This window comes from Sprattus sprattus (assembly GCF_963457725.1).
Source record: "Sprattus sprattus genome assembly, chromosome: 11".
In the NCBI taxonomy this organism is placed as follows: Eukaryota; Metazoa; Chordata; class Actinopteri; order Clupeiformes; family Clupeidae; genus Sprattus; species Sprattus sprattus.
In genome coordinates, this window is record NC_137909.1 from 26,934,578 (window position 1) to 26,956,127 (window position 21,550).

General features: G+C 44.3%; 2 protein-coding genes across 4 annotated transcripts; one reads left to right on the plus strand and one right to left on the minus strand.

Moving 5' to 3' along the window:
* Window positions 1-4,786: 4,786 nt before the first annotated feature.
* scamp5a (secretory carrier membrane protein 5a) lies at window positions 4,787-13,178 on the minus strand (the record flags this gene model as incomplete). The annotated part of the gene is made up of 7 exons (XM_080847780.1): window positions 13,002-13,178; window positions 12,070-12,128; window positions 11,782-11,901; window positions 10,855-11,011; window positions 10,646-10,747; window positions 7,696-7,813; window positions 4,787-4,996 (listed from the first exon to the last, which is right to left on the minus strand). Exons 2-7 carry the CDS (start codon window positions 12,074-12,076, stop codon window positions 4,787-4,789), a joined length of 714 nt encoding a protein of 237 aa, XP_080703906.1. The 5' UTR covers window positions 12,077-12,128; window positions 13,002-13,178.
* Window positions 13,179-14,687: 1,509 nt separating this feature from the next.
* On the plus strand, window positions 14,688-20,606 carry parp16 (poly (ADP-ribose) polymerase family, member 16). Of its 3 annotated transcripts, none has more exons than XM_080847691.1 (7): window positions 14,688-14,738; window positions 15,854-16,050; window positions 16,651-16,788; window positions 17,363-17,569; window positions 18,698-18,869; window positions 19,176-19,320; window positions 19,559-20,606. In XM_080847691.1, exons 2-7 carry the CDS (start codon window positions 15,862-15,864, stop codon window positions 19,692-19,694), a joined length of 987 nt encoding a protein of 328 aa, XP_080703817.1. In that variant the 5' UTR covers window positions 14,688-14,738; window positions 15,854-15,861; the 3' UTR covers window positions 19,695-20,606. The 3 variants fall into 3 exon arrangements, with proteins under 3 accessions (XP_080703817.1, XP_080703816.1, XP_080703815.1); XM_080847690.1 differs by lacking the exon at window positions 14,688-14,738 and adding an exon at window positions 14,746-14,851; XM_080847689.1 differs by lacking the exon at window positions 14,688-14,738 and adding an exon at window positions 14,856-14,952.
* The last annotated feature ends 944 nt before the right edge of the window (window positions 20,607-21,550 follow it).

Consider the following 21,550-nt stretch of genomic DNA (forward strand, 5'->3'; position numbering starts at 1 on the left):
TGTGTGTGTGTGTGTGTGTGTGTGTGTGTGTGTGTGTGTGTGTGTGTGTGTGTTTAGAGACAACAGTCTAAATGCTCCTCCTGGTCCCTGTTCTCTCTGAAGAAATCAATCAGTCAAATGAAGCACTTTGAGAGAGCCTTGAACACAAGAGTCACATGACTACAGAGCCAGCCAGTAGTCTAAATGTTAATGATGACATCTCTACACACATGCTTAATCTGGTGTTCTCTTCATGTTATCTGAAAAACACTAAATGTGCTGATCGATCACAGTGGTAGGTAGGTGATGGCATTTCTACATCATGACATGTGGTACGGTGACCAAGGTGGTATAGATTGAAGATGAACGGTTTGCATTTCTTTACGTGACATCGTAGCTGCTTCAAGCATGGTTGCTATAGGTACTCAGTCATATGTAGGCTGAGGAAATAATAGATGAATAATAATAATTATATAATAATAACATCTGAAGACATATATAAATCCCATCCAATCTCAGCAGCTGTGGCAGGATCACTCCTTTAACTGTTAATGTTTCGTTGGTGCTTGCATGCAAAGGTCTATGATCAAATAGTGTGTGGAGAGAAGAACACGTATTGTGATGCATTATGGACAATCTGAGCACGGGAGGGTCCTTTGGAGATCTTGTTCCCGGATCCGAGCGAGATACACCCGCCTGTGTAAGCCAGACTCTCTGAGGTGTTTACGTTTGTGTTGTGTGTGGCTGAAGTTGCCATGGTGAATGCATTCCCGCTGCACAGGCATTCAATGCTCTACAGAACGAGGACCAAGGTCATTACGCAGCAATGAAACACGCCACTCAGAGACGGCGGTAGACAGAGAGGTCGTCAGCATGGATGCGGCGATCTCCCCTAGCTCCCACCATCTTTACATTCACCTTTGTCGCCACCTGGTGGTGGTCTTGGGACAAAGCAAATGATCACCTGTCACGTTTTCACCAGGCTACGTGATCTGAGTTGTAATAAGGAATAATCAATGTGCCCGGTGGTGAAGAGCTAACTGTAAGTTCAAGTGGTTTTGCCTGTCGCCTGTTATCTATCCGTGGTATTCATTTGTGAGGTATTGGTGTAATGTGATCCAAAACCTTGATGACCCGAGAAGGCATTTATCAGATTTTGATATAGCAACCTTAGCACAATGCTGTATCGTTCCTCGGGTTGTCAGATACCCGGAATATGTATTTCATGAAGGCTAACGAAATTATTCCTGATATCGGAGTGAAGTAATTACCTTATTGCGGTTACTTCTATGACAACGGTGCTTCTGTTTAAGTAGTCTATGTAAAGAAATCTAACTAAAGTGTTGGCCCTAGGTGACTAACGAGTGCACACTTTCCGATTAAAACTCAAATACTCAGATATACAGCATCAAGATTCATATAGAGTTTGGTTGGTTTACCTGATTCACTTTTCACATGAATTCCCCCTGATTTCTGCTTACTTGAGCTCTGCTCTCCATCTCTTTACTGCTCTCTCCTCTCCATTTCTTCCCGCTCTCCCCCTTTGCTGTCCTCTCCATCTCTCTCCCTCTGCTCTTCTCCCATTCTCCCAATCCCATCTCTGGAATCAGTTAATATTCATCTGCCATTTCTATTCATCCAGTTCCTCATCTGTGAGGAACCAGCAGTGAACGTGTGGTATGAACAGGCAAATAAGCAAGGAGACTGCAACAATATCTGTTTACTACTGACCAGGGAGAAGAAAAAATAATACAAAAGTAACAAAAACAACCAAAAAGCCGTTCTTCTGAAAGTCCACCAACAGCCGTCCGCTGTGAACTCTCATGCTTACTGTGGTTCACAACACATCCGAAAAGATCCCGCTTTCTTTCCAAAAATCCCATAAACATTTTCCTCACACAATGAAACACTACTAGTACAGGGTTATAATATAATACATTATACAGAATAGATTCATGTACAGTACAGGGGAGTGTGAACGATGCAGTTCCATGAGAGAAGAAATGGCTGTTTAAAAGCTGTGAGTCCCTACACAAACACTGAGTACTGAACTGTAGGTCTCGTTTCCAAGGCTACAATACATTCCATAAAGGGCAGGGTCACAGAAATTACATCAACACACAAACACACACACTCACACTCACACACACACACACACACACACACACACACACACACAATCACACACGTGCATACCTAGACACACACACACTGTGTCCGACATATACATGGCTCACAGTTTGATTCAACTTACAGTTTATAAATTCACCACATTTGACACACTATACATAGAAGACTAGCTTTTTTTTGTTCTGTCATCATCTGTGTACCTTACGTAAAGAACGCCTCCATCTATTTAACTGTGTGGATAGTAATGCATTAGGATCGTACTATTAAAATGGGCAAATGGGGCTTGGCTTAGAGGAGTGGGCTTTTCCTTTGCTGGTGCAGATGTCACTTTACAGACTTCATGAGAGGGGGATTCATAGCAAACACCGAATACTGAACTGGGCTTTTGGAATAGGATGCAATAGCAATTTTGATTCCACTAGGGGGAGCCCTACTATCTGGAGAGGTGAGATGAAGTCTCACCTCTGGGCGACAGAGACCCATCTGCAAACACCCCGGCCAGATCTACGCAAATGGCTATTACGCCCCTGTCCAACCAAGTCCCATTAGATCCCACTGTTAAGGAACAAACACTTTCACACACACACATACACACATGTTCACAAAAATAGAAAACAAAAATCTTCATATTGAAAAATAAAGAGTGAAAAGAAAAAAAACAACCTTCAATAATCACACATTACGAGATGACTGGCACTATGTCACTTGGACCAGTACTAATTAGTGATTTAATCCTATATACACAGTATTATTTGCAATAATTCACTGCGTTTGACAGCTCTGTACATTATAATATGACACCTCCTATAAACCCTGATGTTTCCATCTATCTCAAAGCTCTCAGACGCGTATGTGTCAATTTCTTACTTCCTCATATTCTGAATAATTTTGCATGGAATATTTAACATGTTTTCTAGCAACCACCTCTTCAAGTATTGCCAGATATTAAATGCCGACGATAAGAGTATAAAGTCAGTAAAGTGGGCATTGTCACAGGCATGACACTTCCTGTTTGGCCAAACAGACTGATGTGATACCTATACAAATATCTCCACACATGAGAGCAAACTATTTAAGCCCCTACTTTGTTAGTGTTCCACTGACGGGTTATGTCATTGTAATTCCCCAAACACTGATAAAACGCCTGTACAACGCTCAGTGGCTGACAATTGGGCATGTGCTTTCATCGAAGGGAATAAACCTCGGCTTTAGAAGGTCCCTGTAAACCAACTAGGAGTGTGATAAATGATTCCATAAGAAGCGGAAACGGGCCAAATTGTATGGCCAAACTAGTTTTCCAAGAAGAATTGTGCAACATATTACAAAATGCAAATTTAGAAACCAAGGCGTCACCACAGCTTCAGTGCAAGCCTCTACTGAGCATTTGGAAGTGGTGGGACAACAGGAGGCTAACGGACGCTAATGCATCGGGATGCTCAGAGACCGGATGCTAACAAGAGTGGGATGGCCTAATGGAGAGGAGCGCTAATTCATCTGTATGCTAAGAGACTGGATGCTAACAAGAGTGTGATGGCCTAATGGAGACGAGCGCTAATGCATCTGTATGCTAAGAGACTGGATGCTAACAAGAGTGTGAAGGCCTAATGGAGACGCGCGCTAATGCACCTGTATGCTAAGAGACTGGATGCTAACAAGAGTGTGATGGCCTAATGGAGACGCGCGCTAATGCATCTCCTTCTGACACAAGCAGACCTGCAGGGGCAGAGCATCTCTGAATATTGAGGTAAGAACCACTACACACTAAACACAAGTTTGATTGGGCAGCAACGTCACCTGACCCACAGGCCACCAATCAGACCCTGAAACACATCATTAACAACACAAATATCAAACATAAAAAAAAAACTTATCAACAACATATTACAGCAAATTAGGAGTGACAAAAATATTTGAACCAAAACTCCTTCAAGACCTATTATAAGGCCACTGGATACCGAACATAAAATGTTGAGTGAAAATGTTTACTGTACAGGCAGAGAAGTCCTATCTGACTCCCTCCAGTGTAGTGGTAGGGAATGTGTGAGCCAGCTAATGCATGAAGCAGATGTATCAAGACCACGTGGAGCCACTGGACACCCTGCCTGTCGTAAACTAATAAACAAGTACACAGAAACAGCAAACATGGCGTTTCATTTCAGAGAAAAGCTTCAGGAATATGAAGGTGGCTTGTGCCTCAGGTGGAGTGGTGGGGGGAGCTGCTTCACCCTGTTGTCTAGAGGAGAAGGCGCACGAATGCAGGTAGCTCACTGGGCGGCTAACGCAGTGTAGCTGCTAGTCAGTACGCTATACTACAAGGGCCAGTGGAATGTTCCAACACAGGTGCTTGTCCAGCCCTGTTGTAAAGTTATCAGGTGTGATATACATTAACTCTCTAGAAACACCGCCGGAATATCAAAGTTATACACAAACCATCTGCTAGATGTTGGGTTAGTTTTAGGAACTGAGAGATACACATAATACGACCACTCGCTGAAACACATAGTCTGTGTAAATGATCTAATACGTTCTTACGATAGAGGAAATCCAACCTTTAGTTGGCTGATTAATAATTCTGCCATTTCCCACCCCATATCTCTATTTCCCACCCCCCCACCCCCCCCCCACCCCCAGCTCAATGGCATACTACATGCCCCCCCCACCCCAGCTCAGTGGCACACTACATTGGCTCATCGTAGTTGTAGGTGGGGGCTGCGGAGTATTGGCCCTGGCCCCCCTGGCCCCCCTGGTTCTGCATGGCTCCCGTGGCGGCCCCCATAGCCGCCTGCTGCGCTGCCTGCTGGACGTGCGGGTTCTTCCAGGCGCCGGTGGTCCACTCCTCTTGGGCCTTGCTCATGCTGCCACCACTGCCACGGTAGAAGCCATGAACCTGCCACAAGCATACATAGAGTTATGAACCTGACACAAACATACATGGAGAGTTATGAACCTGACACAAACATACATAGAGAGTTATGAACCTGACATAAACATACATACAGACTTATGAACCTGACATTAACACAGGGTAATAAACCTCACACAAACATACATAGAGAGTTATAGACCTGACATAAACATGCATAGAGAGTTATGAACCTGCCACAAACATACATAGAGAGTTATGAACCTGCCACAAACATGCATAGAGAGTTATGAACCTGCCACAAACATACATAGAGAGTTATGAATCTCACACAAACATACATAGAGAGTTATGAATCTCACACAAACATACATAGAGAGTTATGGACCTGACACAAACATACATGGAGAGTTATGAACCTGACATTAACATACATAGAGAGTTATGAACCTGACACAAACATACATGGAGAGTTATGAACCTGACATTAACATACATAGAGAGTTATGAACCTCACACAAACATAGATACAGACTTAGGAACCTGACATTAACAGAGGGTTATAAACCTGACACAAACATACATCAAGAGTTATGAACCTGACACAAACATACATAGAGTGTTATGGACCTCACACAAGCATACATAGAGACTTATAGACCAGACACAAACATACATAGAGAGTTATAAACCTGATACAAACATACATGGAGAGTTATAAACCTGATACAAACATGCATACAGACTTATGAACCTGACGTAAACATACATACAGACTTATGAACCTGACATAAACATACATACAGACTTATGAACCTGACATTAACAGAGGGTTTTAAACCTGATACAAACATACATAGAGAGTTATGGACCTGACACAAACATACATACATTAAAGAGTTATGGACCTGACACAAACATACATGGAGAGTTATGGACCTCACACAAACATACATAGAGAGTTATGAATCTCACACAAACATACATAGAGAGTTATGGACCTCACACCAACATACATAGAGAGTTATGGACCGGACACAAACATACATAGAGAGTTATGGACCTCACACAAACATACATAGAGAGTTATAGACCTGACACACACATACATAGAGAGTTATGGACCTGACACAAACATACATAGAGAGTTATGGACCTCACACAAACATACATAGAGAGTTATGGACCTCACACAAACATACATAGAGAGTTATGGACCTCACACAAACATACATAGAGAGTTATGGACCTCACACAAACATACATAGAGAGGTATGGACCGGACACAAACATACATAGATAGTTATGGACCTCACACAAACATACATAGAGAGTTATGGACCTCACACAAACATACATAGAGAGTTATAGACCTGACACACACATACATAGAGAGTTATAGACCTGACACACACATACATAGAGAGTTATGGACCTGACATAAACACACATAGAGAGTTACGGACCTGACACAAACATACATGCAGACTTATGAACCTGACATTAACAGACGGTTATAAACCTCACACAAACATACATAGATAATTATTAACCTGACATAAACACAGGGTTATAAACGTGATACAAACATACATAGAGTTAAAAACCTGTGAACCTGACACAGGCGTTTATAGAGGGTTCTGAACCTGACACAAACATAGATAGAGTGTTATAAACCAGACATAGGAAGTAGTGGTGTAATACTTTAGGAAAGTACAACCCATTTCTTTTGAAGGTTTGGACAGGAAATGAGATGCAGAGATGGGGGGAGCTGTGGGGTGCCCATGGGAACCCGGGTTCAAGTCCGACTCATGGTCATTTCCCAATCCCTCTCCCGATCTCCCTCCAGCCTGCGTCCTGTCTCTCTCTACTGTCCTATCTGATTAAATGCATAAAAGCCCAAAAATAAATCTTAAAAAAAAAAAACGTGTCCCTATGGGCGTTCAAGCCAGTACATGGTCCGGGCTACTGCTTGCGCCACAGTGCACCCCAGTACAACCTATTTCTATTAGATAGCTCTGCATTTTACGTTTGAGCCTAATGTAAGAGATGATCTCTTACAATTTGTGAATAAAATATACTTTAACCTGTACATCATAGACCAGCTTTAAAGAGACACATTTAGTGGCTATATTTCACTGAATGAGAATGGGACTTTGAGAATTTGGCTGAAGTGTAATCTGCTGTGGCGGTGCTGTTTGCCACTCTATTGAAGGAGGGAGGGGCAGATTCATTCATTTAGTGAGGGTGATGAAGGAGGGAGGGGCAGATTCTTACTTTAGTGAGGGTGATGAAGGAGGGAGGGGCAGATTCTTACTTTAGTGAGGGTGATGAAGGAGGGAGGGGCAGATTCTTACTTTAGTGAGGGTGATGAAGGAGGGAGGGGCAGATTCTTACTTAAGTGAGGGCGATGTAGGGGCAGATTCTTACTTTAGTGAGGGTGATTAAGGAGGGAGGGGCAGATTTGTTCATTTAGTGAGGGCGATGAAGGATGGAGGGGCAGATTCTTACTTTAGTATGGGCAATGGAGGGGCAGATTCTTACTTTAGTGAGGGCAATGGAGGGGCAGATTCTTACCTTAGTGAGGGCAATGGAGGGGCAAATCGTTCATTTAGTGAGGGAGATGAAGGAGTGAGGGGCAGATTCTTACCTTAGTGAGGGCAATGGAGGGGCAAATCGTTCATTTAGTGAGGGAGATGAAGGAGTGAGGGGCAGATTCTTACCTTAGTGAGGGCGATGAAGGAGAGCACAGCCACGGCGGTGAACATGATGGTGGGGATCAACATGACAACAGCAGAGCCGATGTTGGTGCTGAAGAAGGTGATGGTAGCCAGCCAGCCACTAGACACAACAACAGACAGCATTGAGGTCAACAGACAGCATAAGGTCAACAGACAGCATAGAGAACAACAGACAGTAAAGAGAACAACAGACAGCATAGAGGTCAACAGACAGCATAGAGAACAACAGACAACATAAAGGACTACAGACAGTATAAATGACTACAGACAGCATAAAGGACTACAGACAGCATTGTAAGATTCATGATCAAGCAGCTGCTGCAACCACCAAAAGTTGGCCAGCAGAATATCCAAAATGGTCATATTATTATGGTAACAAAAGGAAAGGTCCCCACACTGGATTTGCACAGAAACCTGGAGTCAGGAAGCAAACTGAGGTCTGAGTGACTGCAATTAATCATAGTATGGGAATGGAGGAGGCCATTGAGAACCATCTCAGTCTGGTGTCTTAGAACAGTATGGCTAGAATTGGAGATGCTTGTGCTTGAGATCTGCAGTGCTGAATCCCGAGCATGTTCCATGTGCTTTCGTGACTGCACTTTACTGGAATAAAGACAGATTGCTGATTCAACCACAAAAGAAACTTCCTTCCTCTTTCAAAGACAGATTGCTGCATCAACCACAAAAGAAACTTCCTTTTTCTTACAGCAAAGAGGTCAACAGACAGTATAGAGGTCTTTTTACATGACAGTAACACTGATGAGCTTTAATATAGGAAACTGCAATCTTGAAAGCTGATCACTTAAATAATGTGTAAATAAATAAATAAAATCCCGAAAAAGCGGTGATATTCCAGAAGCAGCAACGATATTTAATTTATGGAATCTAATTTCCAGCATTTAGAGGAAAGAATTCAAAGCCTGCCATAATAAGCTCTAAATCTGACGAGGAAATTAAATATTCTGTGACAGGATCCCGACATTTGCCACTTCGCAGGACAGCCTCTAATGGCCCTTACCCTAACCCTCTCATCCTCCACTCAGACCCTAACCCTGTCACCCTCCACTCAGGCCCCTAACCCTAACCCTCTCATCCTCCACTCAGACCCCTAACCCTCTCATCCTCCACTCAGACCCCTAACCCTAACCCTCTCATCCTCCACTCAGACCCCTAACCCTAACCCTCTCATCCTCCACTCAGACCCCTAACCCTCTCATCCTCCACTCAGACCCTAACCCTCTCATCCTCCACTCAGACCCTAACCCTGTCACCCTCCACTCAGACCCCAAACCCTCTCACCCTCCACTCAGGCCCCTAACCCTAACCCTCTCATCCTCCACTCAGACCCCTAACCCTCTCATCCTCCACTCAGACCCTAACCCTCTCATCCTCCACTCAGACCCCTAACCCTAACCCTCTCATCCTCCACTCAGACCCCTAACCCTCTCATCCTCCACTCAGACCCTAACCCTCTCATCCTCCACTCAGACCCTAACCCTCTCATCCTCCACTCAGACCCCTAACCCTCTCACCCTCCACTCAGACCCCTAACCCTCTCATCCTCCACTCAGACCCTAACCCTCTCATCCTCCACTCAGACCCCTAACCCTAACCCTCTCATCCTCCACTCAGACACTAACCCTCTCATCCTCCACTCAGACCCCTAACCCTCTCACCCTCCACTCAGACCCCTAACCCTCTCATCCTCCACTCAGACCCCTAACCCTGTCATCCTCCAGTCAGGCCCTAACCCTTACCCTCTCATTCTCCACTCAGACCTTTACCCCGTCATCTTCCACTCAGACCCTAACCCTCTCATCCTTCACTCAGACCCCTAACCCCGTTATTCTTCACTCAGGCCCCTAACCCTCTCACACTCCACTCAGGCCTGTACTCAACCCCACCAGCCCCACCCCCCCTCAGGACAAGCACCATGAATTAGGCCATGCCATTCTTTTCCCATTTTAGTTCACTAACCTACTAGAAGTCTATTTTCCTCACACAGGCCTCTGCCTCCGCTACATCAGAGATAATGAGAGCTGATTGGCTAAGCGGCTCCTGAAATTCTAGAGAATTCTCTGTCACTAAAACATGCCATACTGCACAAACACACTACTGTTGGCCTTTTTCACAGACGATAATAAACTATTTTAATTGGTTATTAAGAGGAGTGTTTCACTGACACCCACTGATATTTGGGCAGAAGGAATGTGATGGCGATCATTTTCAAACACTGTTGAAGACATAAGAATATAATAATCAACCAGAGGTGATAAGCTTCTTCCGACCTTGTGCAAAACTGCCATCCTTGCAATATAGGGAGCCTTGGACGTCAGAGATCCACCACGTGGTTATCCCTGCTGAACGCTAAACTTCTGTCTATATAAACCTTGTGCGATGTGTTTATCAGGGCTTTACTTTCAGCCTTGTGCTGGGAGTGAGCCCGATTGCAATTGTTGTTTGTCTAATAAATATACTCAGAGTCCTGAGGTAATGTAAACAGAATTACACTACCTACCTACAACTACCACAGAAAAGGCACAGATGTCAGAAAATATTACCCTCAGTATAAGTAAGCATAGTGTTACATGTCAGTTACCTGTTCGGAGCACCTTATAACATATATGTGGCATGTACACATGTCCAAAAAAGGGCAGTTCAGTCTGGGTTTATCTAATCTTGTCTCATTGCATCTCCATGGTGATAGTACAGTAGTTGTTTCCATGTGCTACTGTGGCAGAGATGATCCGGTCCCCTCCGCTTTATACTGGCTAATTCCCTTACCAGTCAGGCACTGCCTTAATGATCACCACACAGTCTGGCTTGAGTGTGAAGCTACAACTACAGATGAGGATCATAAAGCCAGTCTCCTGCCCATCCTCAGACCCCTCACCCCACCCCCTAGGGGTAACGGATGGTAGTGAGCTCTTACCACACTCCCCAGCCAGGGATGCCAATAGCCTGAATGATGCTGATCACCACCTGAGCCATGAACACGAAGAAGAACGCCATGAAGTTGAAGGAGCTGTCCGTCCTACGGAGAGGGGCAGAGGGACACACAGAGTCAGACATGAGACTGTGTAAAATGGGCACGTTAGACGATCACAGACAGACAGACAGATAGACAGGCGTGCAGCTCACTTGAAGGCCTTGTAGATGGGTCGGAACCAGCACACGTAGGAGCAGGGGGTGAAGAGGATGAGCCACAGGATAGCCATGCCAAAGTTAGTGACCCCGCCCCCGCCACACATCCACGCCAGGCAGCCAATCAGATTCACAGCCAGTGTGGCGCTGTTTACTGAGAGGAGGAACAAGTCACAACATGGAACCATCTGAGTCAGCTGTTTTTGGATCACATGCCCAAGGCTGTGTTTATTTAACATTGTATTCATCCGCATAACACACTACAACATACCACACACTGATGACAATTACCATTAAGTCTAAATCTAATCAATACAACTACAAGCTAACATCCTAGAAACATTATCCACTACATGTTTGCTATGACCTACTGTAGCTAAAAACACTAAGAGGTCACTAAATGTCACTAAAAGATGTCATAGAATACCTGAAGCTGAGGGGCCCTGTTACATCCAAGCCACAGCAGTACCAAAAAGAAGTAGTTATTACCCAAGCATACTAACGTGAGAGTGTTATTTAGAAATACAAACATTCAAAGTGCTCTGGGCAACAACCCACATGTTCCATAGGTTAACAGCTACATACAATAGTTTCTACAGTCAAACACACCTGGCCTGAAGATCTTGCTAAACCAGATCGTTTTTAAGAGAGGTCATGTTTTGAGTATCAACACAGGTGACATGACAAGTCCAAACCTTGTGTGGTCTACTGCTGCGATGCGATGTGGCTCAATACAGTTACAGTTAACTGAATGCACAGGTTTAATGGACTCGAGATGGAGTCATCGCATACGGAGTCATCACATACGAAGCGCTGCTTAGAGGCCTGACACACTGTATGTGTGTGTGTGGCCAAATGTGTGTTTGATGTGACTGCTGTGTGATTGCCCTCTGCCCTCTCCTCCCCTCTGGCAGACCGACTTACATATCCACAGGTAGTACAGGCGTTTGGCCATGGTGCGCCAATGGTCGGGGATCTCGTCGAAGTTCTGATAAAAGCATGGCTTCAGAGGAATGAACCTAGGTAGAGGTGGGAAGTTGTTTTCTGCAAGAGAATACAAATAATAATAAATCACATGAACATCCAATCACTCCAGTATCAGAGTTATGTGTAGTACATGTTATCTGCCATGTTCAATTAATTTGTTTCGATCTGAAATAAACATGTAGAAAAAAAATCTGTGGTATAATTGGAAATGTTTAAAATGCATACCTGCCATGGATACAGTTGGATATTAATCTTCAGGCTTAAGCCAGTTAGTGTTCAGTTGCCTGGGGAATAATAATATTATTTCAAATTACTGGACACATACTTCATAAATCCATCTTGTGGATATGAGAGTACGACGTGGTGACGAAACCTGTTGTGTTGCACTCTTGGAAATAATCATTTTTAAAAAAATGCAAATGAACATGTTTATTTAATCAAGTCAAGTAGACTTATCTATTAAGGAGGCCTAACAGTTTTTGGAGCCTCCTGACTGTGGCTTGATCACAAAACACCTCGGTCTAGATACAATAGCCTTTTCATAGAGTTGTATAGATGAATATTATACATTTAGAGCAATTACGCCCTGAGCACATCGCCAATTTCAATTAGCTTAAGCGCATCACCTGACCACCGAACGTACCGTTACATGCATACCAGCACACGGATACTGAAACAGAAACAAGAACAGCATCCTGTATATTCTAGGCGTGTATCGTTGACTGCCTTCCGGTGGTTTAAAAGTAGGCTACAGCTATGAAGGACATTTAACGTAGGCAAAGGAAACAAATAATGAATGAATGGCAACAATCTACAGAAGCCAGGCTGATCAATTCCCGAGAACATCCTCACAAAAAGCCTAATCATCTCAAAATTTAACACAATTGGGCTACACCAAAACATTGCTCTGCGTCGCTAAGGATGCTGATGTGCTCGGAGATGTCTAAAAATCAAGACTGAGGTCGACGGCAATAGCGCCCTTCAGGAGAACATGATGCCGGACATCATTCGGCTAAATCCGAGACCTGCTTGCTTAGGTAGGCTATGTGATTTATACCGAGGTAGAGGAGAGCCGATACACAATACACGCGATAAGCCCTCTCACAATACTCTTCAATAAAAATCTTAATCGAATGGATGAAATTGCACAAACAGACCTCGACAGGAATCGTCTCCGCTCCTTTTCTACTGAGTTCCGAGCAAGGTCTATAGCTTCCTACAAATCCGTTTTCATTACAAACTGCGTATGGTCATTTTAGTAAATGAGAGATTTCAGTGTGTTCGTTTTCCGGATGACTTTTATCATTTCTTTGATTGCTGAAGGTTAGTGAGTAAAGCGGCCGCGTCACGATCCTGAGATTTCGCACACAGTGTGATGAATAGTGACCGATTTGATCCTCTGCAAAAACCAGCCAACAAGCAGCCCTTCAACCACTCGCGAGATTTCATCCACCCGCGTTCTCCCACCTCCTCCAACCTCCCACCGGCTCCACCCTCAACGCCAGCGGCCGTCAGCAGTATACGCTGGCAGTGGAGGCTGCTATCCGCGGTACTGAACACACACACCGACGTCATATTGACGTAACGCAGTCTATTTATTTCATTTGGACTACATCCTATGATGATATACAGTAATATACAGTGGGCAGATCCGTCTTTAAATCTGTCATGACCTCTTGAGTGAGAGTGTCTGAATCATTTGCACATCACCTTCTGCAGAGCGTGTTTGCAAGAGATAAGCCCACTGGAAGGATGCAGGAAAGACACAGGAAAAGGAAAAGGAATGGCATGGTGCCATTAGGAGTGGCTGGAGCAGAGCTAGGTTTGTTTTTCTGAATTATGCAGTGCATAGTGTTCGGCTCAGAGATGGGGGTACAGTTACACCTAAATGTAAACTCTTCACTGAAGAAGTCAGCTCCAAATTCCGTTGTATGCAAGTACAATGACAATAAAGGCTTTCAATTCAATTCAATTCAATTCAATGTAATGATGGTCTCTGTCTGTTGCTGTAGTAGGCCTATGTAGTGTATCATTGGAGAGGAATAATTTTTGTCGAATTGTAAATATCTTTTTTTCTGATTGAAAATTAAATATCATGTTTTTGTTTGTTTTAAATTATACAGTCACAGGCAATCTCTGGTTAATGGCTTGTCCACTGTAACAGTAGCCTTTTATCAGTTCCCGGTAGATTGGCCTACCTGTGGTTTGGAAAAAAAACTCTCCTGATGCCAGCTGTTCAAACTGTTTTCACACAGACCAAGCGGAAATTGACACGTGCAAGCGTACAGGCCACAAGTGGTAGGTGTGGTCTCCATGGATAAGATGTTGCAAAGAGTCCCTCTTAGTAAGATGTAATATGCCTGTCTGTTCTGGTTTCACCAGTTCAGTGACACAGGCTAGATCTACAATTTGCCAATATGATTTGAAATATGAAGAAATAAAATACATGTTGTACTGGGTAGCAGTCTTTGCCACTGCCTGCAAATGTACATTTGTGTGCGGTGATTGTGAATAATATTTTGTATTCCCAAAATACCCTGAAAAGCAAACACAGGGGAATAGGTCTATGCACCTTTGGAAGAACATTAATGTAGGTCTAGAGATGTTTTTCATTTTGGCAGCAAAAACAGTAAATTCCGTCCTTGAAGTAACCTTAAAATAGGGCAAGACACCTCAAGATGGTGAAGCTTCTTGCTTCTAACTTCAGGTAGCATCGCAATAAGGGCATCAATGTTTCATCCACTACAGCAGGTGGCGGTATAGGTCTGCATTCCATATCATAGTCTTGCTACGTTGGAGGAAGTGCTAACCGCATGCGCAGTACGAAAACCGGTTCACAAGCTTACGGAGCTGGCGAAATGCCATCAAATGCCTGATAAACTTGACAGAATTAGGTGAGGACTTTAGAACAATTTGATGAACAAAAACTGAGCGGCCTACCTATGTAGCCTTCAACGAAGTATTGCACCAGTCTGACTAGAACCACGACAGGCGCTTCCAGGCGGCGGTAAGGTTATTGATGCTGGGACGGAGAGAGTTGAGAACCTTCTGTAGAAGTGAACTTCAGACAATAAACACAAACTATTGATGAGTGAGGTCGAAGGGCAGGTGCGTTTCAGCTTTATATGTTTTCAGGAAATGATTCGCTTTCAGGTTTATGGTGGTAACAAGTAAAGCAGCCACCTGCTTATCTCAAGATGTAAAAAAAAATCATTATTTAACTATTCAGCTAGCTAGCTTGTCAATAATGTCATCGCCTGCTAGGTAGCTCGTTAGCTGGTTAGCATATCGGCAAAACTGTGAACTAAATACTAAGATCACATCGATACTAAGATTAAGTTCTCTCAAACTTGTACGCCAAATGCTATTCAAGTCAGTGTAACAGGTTCCATCAAGGGCTTGGGGAGTGTATTATATGAGTGACAGGTTACGTTATAGCTAGGATGGATATTCACCTGAGTTAAAAGGCACCTGCTACGGAAATGCGTACCAATATTTTTAATATTATCAGATCAGAATTGTGTTTGTCGGAATTTACCGTTTTCTTCAGCCATGGAGTCTATGGCAGCTCCTAGAACTATATGTTAAAACGTTTTGAAATGTGCACACTGATAGGGGATTCTTCTCACCAAGTTGTCTACACCTCGAGCACTCTAGCGCCACCAATGGGTCAAAGTCGGATGTGTATTTATGCACATCACTTTTGAACCCTATGTCCGATTTTCAAATATGAGACCCATTCTACCTGGTAGAGTTACTGTGTGCGTTACTAACTTCCAAGCGGGGAAAAATGCAAAATGTATAGACCGCACCTGAGTATTAATTCCATCAATGTATAAATGTGTAATAGTCAGGAAGTTACGGTAATATTATACGGTAGTATACAGGACGCAATCAAACGATCATTTCTGTGACTATATAGATGTTAGTCTATCCCATTATTCAGTCCATGGTAAGTAGGCCGAGTGGACATCCTTGTAACCCCATGTGGTGATGTGGATTTCTTTAGGGTTGGCTATGCAACCACCGCTGCCTCCCGCTGCGGCCCGTGAGCTGGTGAGGTCGTGCCTGCAGCGGGACCCCGTGGCTGCGGACCTGCGCCTGAGTCTGTTCTTGGCCGCAGTGCAGAGCTACAAGCGGGACTCCATGCTCAGGCCCTTCCCCCCCCTCTATCTGGCAGGAGACAACAAAGACTTTGAAGCGCTGGTGGGTACTCTGACTTGGCACAGTGATGGGTACTCTGGGCACGCTGGTGGGTACTCTGGGCACGCTGGTGGGTACTCTGGGCCTGCTTATGGGCACGCTGGTGGGTACTCTGGGCACGCTGGTGGGTACTCTGGGCACGCTGGTGGGTACTCTGGGTACGCTGACTTGGCACAGTGATGGGTACTCTGGGCACGCTTGTGGGTACTCTGGGCTCCCTTGTGGGTACTCTGGGCTCCCTTGTGGGTACTCTGGGCTCCCTTGTGGGTACTCTGGGCATCCTTGTGGGTACTCTGGGCACCCTTGTTGGTACTCTGGGCACCCTTGTGGGTACTCTGGGCACGCTGACTGGTCACGCTGGTGGGTTCTCTGACTGGAAATGGTGATGGGTACACTGGGCACGCTTGTGGGTACTCTGGGCAAGCTGTGTTTGTGATGTGTGTGTGCGTGTTTGTGTGGTGGATGATGCTGAAAATGTTGTGTGTGTATATGAATGATGAATGCTGAAAGTGTTGCGTTTATGACGTGTGTGTGCTGTGGCTGATAATAATGAGCGTGGTATTTCTGCTGCTGTGTGTGTTTTGTGTGTTTGTGCCCCCTCAGCTAAAGGATGCCAGCTCGCTGCCTGGTGTGCGGGAGCTGGTTCGACTGAGAGCGGGTGAGGGTGATGCCCACCTGGCTCTGGCTCACTGGGTTCTCTCCTCCAAGGGCTTCGCCGTCAAGACGCTGCAGAAGGAGGAGGTACTTAGCGGCTACAATCAGCCACACTGCTCATATTTATGGCCTCAACGCTAGTGTGTGTGTGTGTGTGTGTGTGTGTGTGTGTACACTTAGCAGCTACAGTCAGCCACCCTGCTCATATGTATGGCCTCAACGCCTGTGTGTGTGTGCGTGCGTGTGTGTACTTAGCAGCTACTTAGCGGCTACTTAGCGGCTACAGTCAGCCACACTGCTCATATTTAAGGCCTAAACGCCAGTCAGGACACCAGAAGGTCCATGGCATGTGATCATGACATGTTGAGGTCCCAGTAGCCATGACGATATAGCCCAGACTGCAGCGTGCTTTAGTGGAGCTGGGAAGCTCAGAACTGTTGACTTATGTTATCATGTGTACACTCTACAAGAGGAGCAGCTGGGGGCCTTCCCACTCTGTGCTCAGTTCTTGTCTGTCTTTTCTGTCTCTCCGTGTGTGTGTGTGTGTGTGTGTGTGTGTGTGTGTGTGTGTGTGTGTGTGTGTGTGTGTGTGTGTGTGTGTGTGTGTGTGTGTGTGTGTGTGTGTGTGTGTGTGTGTGTGTGTGTGTGTGTTTCCCTCTAGTATGCCAGGCTTTCTAACCTGACAGAGAGCACTGGGAACCCTGGTCCGGTGCCTGACTTCCTGTTTGAGGTGGATTATTGTGAGCAGATGAACTCTAAATTTGAGAAGACACGCGACGGTCGTGACCTCATCTACGCCTTCCATGGCAGCCGGCTGGAGAACTTCCACTCCATCATCCACAACGGCCTGCACTGTCACCTGAACAAGGTGAGCACAACAACCTGCACCGTCACCTCAACAAGGTGAGCACCTGGGACTCCCAAAATCTACAGGAATATCTACATCCATTTATTTAGCTTCCCCAAAGCGATAAAGTGCAGATTAGCTTTGTCTCAAACCGCGCACTTATACACTTCGAACACTGACTTAGGGTGTTCACATTGACATAACCAGCAGAATTCAGGGCACTGAAAGTACCCGAATGGTGTACTGCAAACGGTAAAAAAATGCAGTGTAAAACGATGGACACTACTAAACGGGCGCCATCTTGTCTACGTAGTGGAAGAGGAGGAGCCCTTGGCAGCTTTTCAGTTTGGAAAGTTGGCTGACTGACGCCTCGCAAATCAATTCAACCATTATTGCTGGTTACAATAACTGTGTTATCTGATAGTACAATGTCTATTTCTCGGTAACTTTTGAAAAATCTAAGCGAGAAAACGCAAAAAGATGTACATTTACATACAAAACATGGCCGTGAGTGGAATTTGGTCCGCCATCTTTGGCTTGCACATTTGCATCCCTCAGTGTTCCATTTGAGACAACACTTATCAGCAACAGAAGGCAGAACAGATGTAAGTGCACTGTATTGCAGTGTACTTCGTAAAGTGCACCGTTTGAGGCAGAGCTATTGTCATTGTATTATATATGTGGGCATGGAACTCTTGGTGGTGTTTGCAAACTGTCTACTAGTTGAGATACAAGTAGGTTTCTTACTGCTGGTGCAGAGGCCTTTCACTGAAAGCCCAAGATTATATATTATTTATTATAATATATAGAACATAATTATATATGCGCTGTACAGAATTCAAGAGTTAAGAAACACTCATGGGCTGATAATGCCTTTACTGTGTCTTATGCTCAATGGTGCTACACATCCTACACCTCACTGTGGCAATAGTGCGGATCAAGTGACTATACTTTGACAATAGGTGTGGTGTTATTGCGGATCAAGTCACTGTACTTTGGCAATAGGTGTGGTGTAAGTGCGGATAAAGTCACTGAGGTTTGGCAATAGGTGTGGTGTTAGTGCATAGCCAGTTCTTAGTAGCAGTAGAAGTGCGTTCCATGGTGGTCAGGGGGGAAGGCTGAAATGACTGAGATGCGTGTGATTGGCAGACGTCGCTGTTTGGAGAAGGCACCTACCTGACTAGTGACCTGAGCATGGCCGTGCTGTACAGCCCCCACCGCAGCGGGTGGTGCCAGAGCCTCCTGGGGCCACTCCTCAGCTGCATCGCCCTCTGTGAGGTGATCGACCACCCCGATGTCAAGTGCCAGGTGAAGAAGAAAGGTAAGGCCTCACCTGGATCTATTTCATCGTGTTTAGGGGATCTCATCATCCAGTTAAAGATCGCTGTGTAACTTTAGAGGGCAACTTAAGTTTTTTTATTTCTGTTTTAAACAAAGTTTTAAAAAAAGTTGGATTTAATTTCCGATGTCATGCACATCTGGTATTTTACCTGGTCTAAGACCAGGGATTGTCTACTGCCAGTTGTAGCCTGGTGCTTATAGACCACATTTTATTTGTGTCCTTATTTAACTCTCTGTGGTCATTGCACACTGTGTCCCCATGGCGGCGCTGTGGTCGTGTCCTCAGACTCGGAGGGCGTAGACCGGCAGCGGTTGCGAGCCAGGAACAGCGAGGGAGGGGACGTCCCGGAGAAGTACTTTGTTGTGACCAACAACCAGCTGGTGAGAGTCAAGTACCTGATGGTCTACTCCCAGAAGCGACAAAGAACGAGGTGAGGTCCGATTCCCACGCCAGCTATCAGATTTAACACTGACAGTTTGGCCTGGTGAACACAAGGCAGATTCTATTCCACGCTGCACCCAAATCCATTATCTATTAAACAATTATTTTTTTTTTTTTGCAAATTCATTTGAATCATTATTTCAATTTGGAAGAAGGTTAAGAGTTAATTATAGAAAATGTTGAATTCCAGGTACCTGACTTAAACGTGTGTGTGTGTGTGTTCCTAGACATTCGGCTGTTCCCTCGTGGCTGGTCCGCCATCACTTCTTCATCATGATGACTCTCTATCTGCTGCTCCTCATCCTCATTGGTGCCTTCAACTCCTCTGCATTCCAGTCCTTCTGGCACCGAACCTTCCGATGACACAGACCAGTCCACACACACACACACACACACACACACACATACATTGCTAAAACAAAACACATTACACACACAAACATAATATATATGCGCTACACACACACACATAATATATATGCTCCACACACACACACACACGCACACACACACACACAATGTACAGATGACCACCTCTCACTCATCCAAAGTGCCTCACTGGCAGCTCTGTGTTCCGCTACCAGCTGCTCTGGATCGTACACCATCTCATGGAATCTCCGTGTGTGTGCTTGTTTTTTCTTTCCTTTGCAAAGCTGTTTTAAATGTGAGTTTATTGGCCCTTATGTGACTCGTGGGAGAGCTTGGTGCAGCTGTGGAGGAGGAGGAGGTGGTGGATGATGTGGTGCGGACATGCTGCAGTGATCTATGATGAGAAGCCGGACAGCTAGGGGACAGAGGTGCAGTGGTAACACTTGCACAGGTGTAGTTATGCACGGCTCAACATATCGAATTTTTTGTTTCATCATTTTAAAAACATTTTTATCATTATCATTTAAAATATACATTTCTTGCTGTTACTTTAAGTGAGATCAAAGCTGCAACCACAAATAGTTATTTCTGACTACAATTACAGTTGTTTAACTTAAATAGTTATGTTATATCTCTGAAATATGTAGAGCTCAGTACAATACGGCAGAAATTTGAAGCTGAAAAGCTGTTTGGCTTATGAACATCATGTATATGGTTCATATTTTAATTCGCTCTTATAATTTTTGTACGATTTTATCAGTTAACTGTAGTTTACTATTAGGACCAATGGAGAATTTACGATGATGCTTTATATGGGTTCATAAACATTATTTTATGAGAGAGTGGGAAGTTATCGAGTCATTCCTGTAAAACCGACTTAATTTGTACGGTCTTTTTCATTTTCAGGGGCGCGAGTGGTATGAAACAGGCAAAAAAAATATATACGAGTTGCATAATAACTGGAAGCTTCTTTGTCATTAATTTTTCTTTTACTTTTTGTTTAAAATGGTCACATACTGTATCATAAACACAGCCTTCCACACGGAGAAGTAACCGGACACGTGTACGCTAGTAGCCTACAGATTGGCCTGTCACGGCTCAACCCCAGCAGCACAGCACAGCAATTGCCTCCAATGACTAGCAAAAATATAAATATAATATATACATATATATAGAGAGAGAGATGTTAACAAACTCGCTAGGATAGCTCGAGTGGACAAAAAAAAATATTCAGGGTAAGGATAGAAAAGGAGAAGGCAGGTGAAAGGAGTGTCTGTGGATGAAAGATGACAGGTAGGTTAAAAGTAGGCTAATAACTTTATTTTAGTGAAAATCCTATGGTAAGCCTGAAGTCCATAAGACTATAGGGAACGTCCTATTTTTAGTTTGCTTTTACTTGTTATGAAATGTATTCTATGAAATGTTTCTCGGCCAGTTCAGCCTTGTCTTGGACTCGAAATTTGAATGAATCAGAAACGCCGTCGTGAGTGGAATAGGGTATCGTTGTGTTACAGTTGTTAAATTTGCATGTCTTTGTAAAAGTCCGCTTCTTTAACAAACGGAGGCAGAGTTCATCCATAAGGTCACTGGCTAGATAACTGGGTGCCGAGCTGTCATAATTACAATTTCTCTCCACTTTCGAGGCCTCTTCGTAACACAGGACATAAACTAATTGTGATGTAGAGGTAACTGGTAATGCTAAGCGAAACGGATGGCCAGCTACAGTATGAAAAGTGAGGGGTGTTGTCAGGCTCTCCAAGTTCGAATGTCAAAACATCTCCTTGACAGCTCAGTCCGAAAAACATCGCACGACGTTTACCATTTTAACAAATTGCCATTGATGAATATGA